The sequence below is a fragment of the Hypomesus transpacificus genome, chromosome 3 (assembly GCF_021917145.1).
Source record: "Hypomesus transpacificus isolate Combined female chromosome 3, fHypTra1, whole genome shotgun sequence".
NCBI lineage: Eukaryota > Metazoa > Chordata > Actinopteri > Osmeriformes > Osmeridae > Hypomesus > Hypomesus transpacificus.
In genome coordinates, this window is record NC_061062.1 from 2514181 (window position 1) to 2525698 (window position 11518).

At 46.7% G+C, this 11518-nt stretch overlaps 1 protein-coding gene across 1 annotated transcript; it reads left to right on the forward strand.

The window, feature by feature from the left end:
* The first annotated feature begins 47 nt into the window (after positions 1-47).
* On the forward strand, positions 48-11329 carry kif15 (kinesin family member 15). The gene is made up of 35 exons (XM_047047913.1): positions 48-258; positions 470-500; positions 702-888; positions 997-1073; positions 1176-1213; positions 1314-1411; positions 1508-1687; positions 1811-2020; positions 2276-2401; positions 2498-2620; positions 2858-3011; positions 3105-3196; positions 3302-3511; positions 3775-3952; positions 4058-4199; positions 4325-4466; positions 4594-4767; positions 5058-5186; positions 5279-5384; positions 5665-5830; positions 6043-6193; positions 6323-6408; positions 6543-6621; positions 6756-6842; positions 6921-7025; positions 7187-7309; positions 7554-7700; positions 7831-7923; positions 8123-8311; positions 9213-9307; positions 9821-9887; positions 10027-10064; positions 10159-10291; positions 10382-10513; positions 10641-11329. Exons 1-35 carry the CDS (start codon positions 237-239, stop codon positions 10668-10670), a joined length of 4140 nt encoding a protein of 1379 aa, XP_046903869.1. The 5' UTR covers positions 48-236; the 3' UTR covers positions 10671-11329.
* Positions 11330-11518: the final 189 nt, after the last annotated feature.

Here is an 11518-nt window from a genome sequence, read left to right on the forward strand (position 1 = left end):
CACTGGGGGCGCTAAAGTTTTCAAACCCCGGCGGAAACTACGAGCGAGCCTCCGACAGTAGCACCAGAGAAAGACGGGCTCCAGTTATAATAACTCTATGGCTCTAGTAGCACAGAACGTAGTTACCCGCCAATTTCGAAGATGTAAACAGGACTTCTGTTGATTTGTAAACCAGATAACTACCTTGCCATAAGAAGCCGTTAATTACCACCTTAGCCTTACCATAAGGAGCCAATATGAATACAACGAAGAATAAAGGTAGTGAAGTTTCATCTTGATGGCTAATATTATAACATGCTCTGATCCTGTTACTTGCTACTAGTAATGCGCTAGTAGTGATAGGCTAGCCATAACTTGCTAACCATGGGTATCAAGCAGGATAAATTACCCCTTGACACCGGTTTAACGTAGTTGGCCTGCTATAACTGGAATAATGTAAGTAACTGTAACAATATATTTTCTTCAACAGATGCTGGGGATTCATCGCAGCTTGCTGCCAGGTAAAAGTGGTTCCGCTATTTTGTAGCTCTGAAGCACTACTAGCTCTAGTTTTAACTTGGTGGGGAAGTCTTAATATCTAAAAGTTGAAATACCATTAATTACAGAGAAAGGTTCTTACGTTAGATACTAGGTTTGCTACATTCCACGTTCAATTGATTTGACAGTTTTCGGTACTGACTGATGATAATACTTTCCTGCAGTGGTGACAGTGATTCCATCAAAGTGTTTGTGCGGGTGCGACCTATGACGCAGGGCAGTGGCCTAACAACAGATGGAGATCACGGTCTCTGTCTCACTGTCACCTCACACAACACAATCCGATTGCACTCCAAGCCAGAACCACGCAACTTCACCTATGATCATGTTGCAGATATGGACACGAGCCAGGTGGGTGATGGACCTGACTTGATACCATGTACTGCACAGGATCCTAACTAACCATGACTAGCGATACTCAAACAGTATTTTTAATGTTGTGCTTTCCCCATACAACAGGAGGCTGTGTTCTCCAGTGTAGCGAAAAACATAGTTGAGTCTTGTATAAATGGATACAATGGGACCATATTTGCTTAGTGAGTATATTTTTTTCTATGGCTTTAAAATTTATGAATGGATTACTGTGGCTAGATAAAGCATTGTGCAAACTATTTAAACTCTTGTTTATCTCTTAACAGTGGACAAACGGGTTCTGGTAAAACCTTTACCATGCTGGGTAAGAAGACAAAACGACTTCCCTATTTTAGATAATTAAGTAAGTAACTAATTATTCACATCAATTCCACTGAGAACCTTGACCAGAGTGTTCTGCCCAGGGCCGTCTGATTCTGACAACTTCACTGACGACCTGCGAGGGGTTATACCCCGGAGTTTTGAGTACCTGTTTTTTCTCATCAACAGAGAAGTGGAAAAGGTGAGCTAATACTGACACAAAAAAAGCATATAAGATTGTAATAATTTTTCAGTTTGATCGATGCCTGGATTTAAACTAGACGTTATTTTTTATTAGTCTGGGAATACCAAGAGCTTCCTGTGCAAGTGCTCCTTCATTGAAATCTACAACGAACAGATCTACGACCTCCTGGATAGTGCCTCAGCCAGCCTCTTCCTGAGGGAGAACATAAAGAAGGGGGTATTTGTTGAGGGGTCTGTTGAAAAGTTTGTCACATCTGCAGCAGAGGCATACCAGGTAGATATGCATCAACATCGTCTACTTGCTTTCCAACTGGTTACATCAAGGCAAATCCGCACCTGCCATGCAAAAACAGGTGGATATCGAAACATCAGCGTTCCATCGATGGCTCCCTTTCAGGTGCTGTCCATGGGCTGGAGGAATCGCAGGGTGGCCTCCACCTCCATGAACAGAGAGTCTTCGCGGTCGCACGCCGTGTTCACCATGACCTTAGAGTCCAAGGAGACTGCCAACGAGGTGTTCAACATCAGAACCTCCCAGCTGAACCTGGTGGACCTGGCAGGCTCTGAGAGGCAGAGAGACACCCACACAGAGGGTTCCAGACTCAAGGTAACCCAGAGCTTCCCAGTGTTCCTTGTTGTAGTTGTCAGGTGGCTGAGCGGTTAGGGAATCGGGATAGTAATCAGAAGGTTGCCAGTTCGATTCCCGGCCGTGGAAAATGAAGTAGTGTCCTTGGGCATGCACTTCCCCCATAATTAGCTCGGGGGGAATGTCCCTGTACTTACTGGGACGTTAAATGACTAAATGTAATGTAACGTTGCTCTCGGAAGTTAATTGTGACTCTCAAAACTTCTCCTTCTCCAGGAAGCCAGTAGCATCAACCGATCTCTCATGTGTCTGGGTCAGGTGATCATGGCACTGGTGGATGTGTCCAATGGCAAGAGCAGACACATCTGTTACAGGGATTCCAAACTCACGTTCCTTCTTCGGGTTAGTGTCCAATCAGAAAATAGATTTTGCAGACTCTACTGGATGACTTGTTTTCTGTATTCCATACGTGCATTTACATCGTGTTTACTTATCTAGGACTCACTCGGAGGGAATGCTAAGACATATATTATAGCCAATGTGCACCCTGGCTCCAAGTGTTTTGGAGAGACACTGTCCACCTTACACTTTGCCCAGAGAGCCAAACTGATCAAGAACAAGGTATGTGCTAAAAAAACGGATTCTGTCTAAATGTTTTTCATCACTAAGTGTATATACGACATGGGTATATAACATGACTGATCCTTTATCTTCAGCTGAACTTTCCTCATGTAGTATTCTACATCCCTTTAGATAGAACCATCTGCTAAGCGACTAAAACGTCAGTATTGCCACTGCACACAGCGGTGTCCCCACGATCGTTTTTGAACGGAGTTGTGTGATTTGCGATTGTTTCAGGCCATGATTAACGAGGACACGCAGGGGAACGTGAGGCAGCTCCAGGCTGAGGTGAAGAAGCTGAAGGAGCTGCTGGTCCTGGCTGGGTCTGGGCTCCCACACACGGGGGAGGATGTGAGAGATGGGGCACCCGGAGGACCCCAGCCACCCGCAGGTAGGAATCCACGTAAAGGACCATGGCGGGGCCCCACGTCTGGCTGAAGACGTCTGATGATCATGGGCTAAATGCTTCATGTGTTCTCTCTAGATCCCTCCATAGAAGGCCCACCTGAGGTCTCCTACAAAACGCAGTTTTTAGATGCTGTGCGTTTGTGGAAGAGGCGTGAAGATGACAAGAGGGTAGGACTTTGTATTTTGCAATGCGACAAAAAACAGCTTGAAAAGAATCATTTCATGAGAATGTGTAAATCGATGAGAGTTGTGGTGATTTTTCCCCGCATGTAGATGCTGCTCCAGAAAGTAGCTCAGTTGGAAGAGGCCTGGACCCACAAGGAGAAGTTCATCCACTCCAACCGTATGATCCTCAAGTTCAGGGAGGACCACATCTCCAGACTGGAGAAGAACTTCAAGGGGGGCCTGGGCCTCCTGTCTGACCAGCAGAGTCAAGCTCTTGTCCACCAGCTCAAGGAGGAGATCAAGATCCTTAAGCAACAGGTACAGTTGGATAAGCACCCCTAACATGTAGGCCGAGGCCTGGATTTGAATCTGGCCTGATCCTTTGCTGCATGTCTCTCTCTCTCTCCCTCCCTCCCCCTCCCCTCTCTCTCTCTGTCTCTCTCTCCCCCTCCCCCTCTCTCTCTCTCTCCCTGCCTTTTCCCTGCCATATTAATGTATACAAAAAATAAATATATGTTTAATGACAATACTTTGATTTATATACAGTGATAGATTTGACTAATCCCTCTCTCCTCTTTCAGATTGAGCATCACCCACGCATTACCAAATACATGGCAGAGAACTACAGCCTTCGTGAGGAGAACTGCCAGCTCCGCTCCTCAGAGTCAGTCAGGAGGGCCGAGGAAGTCGACAGCCAAGCCGCTGCCGAGCTGGAGAAGGCCTTCCAGAAAGTTCTGGAGGCGGAAGGGTCTGCTGGGGGTAAGCATGGGCAGGTGGCACCACTTCTGAAATAGTCTAAAGCTTGTTATTGACCACAACCGGGATTGCCAGCAAAACAATAAAGAGGAATGCATTCGTCCACAGCACAACCAGCCGGCTGTACTCCGGCAACGGCTGAAAACCTTTCTGCCGTCTCTGTGGAGAGGCTGAAGGCCCAGCTGCTGCAGAAGCAGACAGAGCTCACTGCTACTGTTCAGGCCTTTGAGGAGCACAAGGAGGTCACCAAGTAAGTGGGACTGAGTGGCTGATGAGGTTAGGCTAGTCTATGGTAGGCTAGTCTATGCTAGTCTAGGCTGTAGATCTACATTGTTGTGGTCTTTGGAGTTATAATCATTGCATCTGGTGTTCCAGGAAGCAGATGTTGGAGTTGGAATCGGAGAAGAGGTACCTGGACAAGTCGAACAAGCATCTGGAGAACATTTTGGAGGCCACTAAAGCTCATAAGAAATTGGAGGTTTCTCAGCTGAACAAAATCCACGCGGAAACCATAAAGGTGATAAAACCCCCCCCCCCCCCCCATATCTATTACTTTTTTTCCAGCGAAGTTGCGCCATTGCACTTCCAAGTTTCTCACCCCCCATACTATTCCAAACTTACCTCACCACCGAATGGTTCCACAGATCCTCACCACCCCTACGAAGTCGTACAACCTGCGGACCCGGCTGGTGCCGCTGTCCAGCCCTGACCACCTGAGCGGGGGGGTGGAGGACCTGGACGGCATCCTCAGTGAGCAGCCTCCTCCCCAGATGGAGGACGTCTGCGAGGCTCTGACCGAGGAGCTGCAGCAGGTTCAGGTACGAAGCGGCGTTCCCAGAGGAACTTCACCCTTTTACATGTAGTCATTTAGCAGACGCTCTTATCCAGAGCGACTTACAGTGAGTACAGGGACATTCCCCCCCCCCCCCCGAGGTAAGTAGGGTGAAGTGCCTTTCCCAAGAACACAACGTCATTTTGCACAACTGGGAATCAAACCGGCAACCTTCTGATTACCTAACCGCTCAGCCACCTGACTCACCTGACACACACACCTGGACGAACATCTAGCAGTTCCGTTGGTGACTTCCCCCCTCCGTGTCTTCCTCAGGACCAAGCCAGTCGTATTCAGTCCCAGCTGGACGATGAAGAACTGCAGAACCGGAAGCTTCTGCAGCAGATCACCAAGCTGCAGGAGCAGGTGGCCCTGATGTCGGAGGACTCCGCCCGCCAGCAGGAGGTGAGGCGTCCGCTCTGGTGTGAGACGAGGAGCGCGGGGGCGGGAAAGGCCGTTCTGACGCGAGGCTCTGTGGATGTGTTTGTGCTCTCCAGCTCCTGTCGTCTGACCGGGCCTCCTGGGGGAAGGAGAGAGACAGCCTGCAGGAGAGCGTCAGTCGCCTGGAGAAGAGCCTGCAGGAGGAGAGGCAGGCTGGGGAGGGTAGGTCAACCTGGGCTATTCTTCACATACTCTGGACAGTGCAGGAACGCATATACTGTAAAACTGAATGTGGTAATGCAATTGACACACACACACACAGTTAAGTGTACAAATAAAAAATATGTTTAAAATCAAGCTAAAATACCTAAGCGAATAATAAAGACTGAACAAACATTTTTTTAAACTTTGTACTTTAACACTGCCGCTCAAAAATAGAAGACCCCAAAAATATACATTTTGTGTGTTGAATAAAGTATAAAGCGTTGACCTGTTTGCTCAGTGTTGAGCAGTGAGGTGCAGGACCTGCGTCTGGTGCTGCAGTCGTCTGACAGGGAGCTGGCAGCCGCCAAGAAGGAGCTGAAAGCCGGCCGCAGCGAGCAGGAGAGGGAGGCTGTTCAGTTTTCCAGCAGCCTGATCAGCACACAGCTACAGCTCGATAAATTCACGTATGTCTGCTCTGAAATATCCTCTACTGCATGGAAGGGAGTGTGAGAGAGTGTGAGAGAGAGAGTGTGTGTGAGAATGTGTGCGTATGTGTATGTGCTTTTGTCTTTGAGCTACAGACAACATTGACAACCCGGGCTATGTCTGTCCCTCATCAGTATCTCCCCAGCTTTGTCCTCATGTGGCTCTGTCCTAACCCGTCCCTCCACCCCAGGCTGGAGAGAGAGCAGCTCCTGGAGCAGCAGAGGTCTCTGCAGGACGCCCTGGACCAGCTGCAGGCGGAGGCCAAGTTTGATGTCGACCAGCTCTGGCAGCATCTGGAGGAGAAGCAGCAGGAGATAGCCACGCAGCAGGCCCAGATCACAGTCAGTCGGCCCTCCTTCTTCACCCGACACCAGCCCCTGCCACCGGAGGGACGTGTGTGGGGTGTCTCTTGTGGTTTAGTTGTCGTGACGTGGGGCTTTTGCCGTGTTCTGATGTGCTGTGTGTCTTAGGGGCTGGTGGACGCGCTGCAGGCTGAGAAGGAGCTCACCGGATCTCTGACCTTCAAGTTGAAGGAGGACAAGGAATGCACTTCCAAGTCAGTTTTCAAAAGTAGTTTAGGAATTCTTCAAGTACCATCTTAATGAATGACTTGATGTATTTTTTTTTTAATGAAAAGCGGATGAATTCTTCTTAAATGTTAATGGATATGGGTGATGTTTTCTTCCCCAGAGAGCTTGTGCTGGTATTGGAGCAGAATTCAGGCCTAAGGAAGCAAGTCTCTGAGCTGATGGCACAGAACCAGCAACAGGTATGATATGTGTGGAGTTGATGTAAATGTTCTATCCTTTGTAGTTCTTTAACATAAATGCAGTAATACACCCAGGTGCTATTTCAGTTAAAAAAACATTTATCCGTTCAAAACTTTCTCCAACCTTTCTCCAGACTGTAAACATTGCAAGTCTTGAGCAAAATCTCACCACAGCCAACGGAACAATCACAAGCTTGGATCAAAAAGTCGAACAAGACAAAGTAAGTCTCCTTATGACACCTGCAGTCAATTCTGTCTGGATTCACTAGACATGATCTCATCTCCTCTCTGTTTGACAGGGCTTTGTCCTGGACCTGATCAACCAGACCAGAGACCTCCGCAGTGAGTTGGGCCAGAAGGAGGAGAACTTGGCCCTTCTCTCTGGGGACATCAAAGACATCACGGTGCTGACTCATCTGAAATATCATCATCACAAACCTTGCTCCCCTCTGATTGGTTGACTAGGCTTGTTACTTCTTATTTGGGCTGTGCTAAGTGGTTGCGTGACATGGTCCTGTCGCAGGATGTTCCATAACGGGATGTCATTGTGACGCTGTGTGTTCAGGTCAAGTACAGTGCGGCGTGCTGTGAGAGGGAGGAGATCAGAGAGCACAGCTCCAGGATGGAGGCGGAGCTCCTGGATGTGAGGGAGGCTGCGGAGAGGAGGGTGGCGTCCAATCAGATCGAGGTAAGGGTCATCCTAAACACACTCTTTCCGGGGTAATCAGATTCAAGATTCAGATTCAAGATTCAGATTCAAGATTCAGATTCAAGATTCAAAATCAAGCGTTTGAAGCTTTTTGATGCGTTCAACCTACACTCCCACACATTGAACCCCTGCTCCCACATCCGTGTTTAACACACCCAGACAAATGTTTCTTGTGCTCCGTTGTGGATGTGGTCCCTGATGATGGTGTTTTTGTGGAGCCCAGCTGGAGGTGCTGCAGGAGGAGGTGACCTACGCCACGGAGGAGGTGGAGAGACTCACTAAAGTTTTGGACGAGCAGACCGGTCTCCTCCAGGCCTCTCAGGAGCAGGCAGCCCAGAACGAGACTACCATCCAGACCCTGCAGGACAAGGTGCCATGCAAAGAAAGAAACTATTCATTCGTTTTAATGCTGCGTCTGAACACTGCCTGGAACAGCTTTGCAGAACCTTCTCAGTTATCAATTCTCACTGATGAGTTTTCCTCCTCTGCTTTGTCACCAGTTGAAACAGCAGGCAGACTTGGTCGAACGAACCATCAGAAGTGATGACAACGACAACCCTCTGTCCTCAGTCACTCCTAAACAACTACCACAGGTGACTGGACACCTGCATGGCTTCTTCACACCTGACTGTGTTCATTCAGCAGACGCCTTTCACAAAGCTACATCCAGGAAGGGGCTGGGGGGATTTGAACCTTTGACCTCTTGATCTGAAGTATAGTATACCCATGAACGTATCGCCAGGGAGACGTTATTCAGAATGATGTGAGTGATGCGGTCTGCTTGTCTCCCAGATGCCGGCTACGCCCCACAGCTTCAGGCTGGCTACGCCCCACAGCTTCAGCACAGACCTGTCACAGCTGCTGGAGAGCCAGGAGAGGGAGCTGGAGAGCCGATGCTCCTCCATGATGACGATGGAGGTGTTGCTGTCCGAACTCAACGCTGAGAGGACCGCCAAGAACGAGGAGATCCTGAGGCTTAAGGTGTGTGTGTGTGTTAGGGATGCTCATTTTGGAGATATGTTTTTTTTTTTTTTACCTGAGATAATATGGAGATGTCTGCTCTTTTCTAGCAAGTTACAGAGGGGACACACAGTATATCAGGTGAAAAAACGGCCTGATATAATGTATCTCCTTTGTAACTTTTGCTAGAAAAGAGCAGAGATCTCCATATTAGCTCAGGTTGTTCATTGTGACCAAAAGAACACAGAAAAGAACACACAGGATGGCAGGACAGACCTGCCAGATCAGTCAGCCTATGTAACTCAGGTCCGTGGCAATATGGAACTTTGGAAAACACTGTTGATTTATCTGCAATACTAAACGACGCATTAAACAATTCACACACGTCGCCTTAACGTAACAGACAAACGTATTTATGTTGATAAATGAGTCCCTTGTTACTATGGAAAACCCTGTTGAGTCTTCCACGTCGCTATTTGTTCCTTTTAAGAGGTGAATTCGAAGAGCAGGAGCGCATCTCCGCTTCTGAGTGCATGCGCTCTCCCGAGGCCAGGGGATACATCTCCTGGCGGGGGTGAGTGCCTTGGCACGACACCGGCACGATGCCACCCAGTATGTGACTTTAGATAGCGTGCCGGCGTTCTGGAAACAGGCAATGTCAGTGTCTAGTGTGGGTATTCCCGCCTTAACACCTCTCCCTTTTAAACAGATGTCGATTCCACTCTGACTACCTCCACTGCCGTCTTATTTCCGGTATAACAATGAACCCCCATTTCATGTTAGTCCCTTTTATACAGACCTGCGAAGCGCAATAAGCCACAACATTCCTGCCTCAAACGGGCTGTGTAACAAGGGCTTAAGTCTGCATGTTTGATGTAAAACTTTATGACATCTCAGTTGTGTGTTTTAATCCTCCCCCCAGGCCCAGCTGAACAAAGACATGGAGAGAAACAAGACACATGGTCTTTTAGACCAGTTGTGCACCAAACAGAACCAGACAAACGGAAACACAAATGGGTAAAAGTTGATTCATTATCACATGAATTAATGCAAACCAGAGGCCTATACTGAGAAACAGGATTTGGGGTTAGCGAGGTGACTTCAGGGGTACTCCTGGGTTTTCAGTTTCACGACGGTGGCTCACTTCTTAGATTTCCCTGGAACGTTTTTGGCTTGTAAATTACGGCAACTTATATTCATTTTAATGTATATTTGATATTCTATTCCACTTAGTATTGCTAGTTTATGTACCTTTAGTATAGTTAGACCACATATTTAAATTTAAGATTCCTATATGTTTATTGTATGCACCTTCCTGCCAAAGCAAATTCCTTGTCTGTGCAAACTTTCATGACGAATAAATCCCATTCTGATTCTGATTGACGAGTGGTCTGTCTTGCACCTGAAGTCCCGTCATTTTAATCGAGAGAAAGATCTTTGCACACCCAGTACATTAGGATTGAATGAAACTCTGTTTAATCAAGGGGAAAGTTGTGAATGAATCTTAACTAGGTATCCTTTGATCCCTAGTGCGGTTTTGAACGAAGCCATTCAGCAGTCCATGCTTAAAGAACTGCAGGAGGAGCGGGTAGAAAAGGTTGGTCCGTCTACTAACAAAAATACAAATGTCTCAGAGAATATTCACATATATTATTATTATTATTTTAAATAATAAATTGAAAACAAAAACGTACTTGCGTCTTTACGAATAAGGGTCTGCTTTCGTTTCCGTGCAGAGTACAATACTTCAGCGATTCACTGAGACACAGGAGAGGTAAGACTGAACCCAGTTCCACACTTTCACCCTTCCTCATGCCGTCATGCTACTTATGTCGTAGATGAACTAATTGCGGGTGATGCCGTTTTAGACTACAGCTCCAGGAGTCCATGTTGGCCCAGTCCCAGACCTGTGTCCAGGAACTGACCCATGAACTGAGGAACCGCTGCCTAGAGGTCAGGGAGCTATCCCTGAGGAATCAGGACCAGGAGAGACTGATCCAGGTGAGAACGGGGTCAGGCTCGGGGGTTTGGTTACGAAGCGAGGCTCTGATGAATGCGGCTCACTGACACGTGCTGTCGCTGACTCAACAGGAAGTGGAAGTTCTTCGGAAGCAGGTGGATCACCTGTCGGAGGAGAACGGCAAACTGGTGGGCCATAAGAACCACAAGCAGAGGATCGAATACTTGGTGAAGCTGAAAAAGGAGAACACCAAACTCCAGGAGGTAAAGAGTCTGTTTGTCTCTGATCTATCCATCACTTTCGGAGACTTCTACCTCTCCAGAGGTAGACATTTTGAAACAATCAAGAGACTCATAGTAACCTACTTTTTTATTTTATTTTCCTTTTAAGGAAAATGAAAAGCTCAGGACAGAGAAATGACCCTTATTCGGGGCTGTGCTTGAAGTCCCGTCCTCCACAAAGGATGCTCATATACAAGGACTGCTTTGGTCAATACCTTTACATGGAGTGAAACCTGAAATTGTAAGCATTTGCTTTCAAAAAGAAAAAGAAAAGGTATGATTTTTTGTTTTGTGTATGGTCTCTGAGGCAGGGCCACTCATTTGGAACAGCTTGACAGTTTACCTCAGCAGAATGCTGTGATAAGTGGTCATCCACTGTAGAAACTGTAATTAACTTAGGCATTTGTCATGTGTTTTGCATCATACACCTTTGGTACACATACTTTGTGTTGTTTTAAATGTTTCAACTGTCTTTATTGAGAAATTATCATCCAAATTATCTTGATATTAATTTCGGTCTAAATGACACTCACCACAAATGTAACTTTTTATAATGGATGAAATGCAAAAAGGGTTACTCTCTTTCTTGTAGACTTGTTGCATAATCTTTTTTTTGTTATTTCATGTCTGATTCTCTTATGTCTGTGTGATTATCTAATAACATCCTTTTTGTGTTGAGCAGAAATCTTTCAAGTCTATAACTCTTCTCATTTCCTATACATTGCTCATGTACATAAAACATACTTTATTGAACTGTTCTAGCCTATGCTGTCTGTCTATGTTTAACAATTTTATTACAAATAAAAACGTAATATTTTAGTTGCTTATGTATTTTATCAGAGCACAAGATAGTTTGGCCATGCCCACATTGAAACCTCAGGGAAACTTCCAGCAGGTATATCACGTGCACACGTTATTAGCTGACATACAATTGGCTATCTGATTGAGGATCCTACACGAGCGTTGGATTATCGGGAAGACTTGGAA

Excerpts from the sequence above, each read along its gene's own strand:
- kif15 (XM_047047913.1), top strand. The coding sequence starts at position 237 with ATGAATACAACGAAGAATAAAG. Across the intron at positions 5,385-5,664 it reads GGAGAGGCAGGCTGGGGAGG|TGTTGAGCAGTGAGGTGCAG; the intron begins GTAGGTCAACCT and ends CTGTTTGCTCAG. Across the intron at positions 7,026-7,186 it reads GGGACATCAAAGACATCACG|GTCAAGTACAGTGCGGCGTG; the intron begins GTGCTGACTCAT and ends CTGTGTGTTCAG.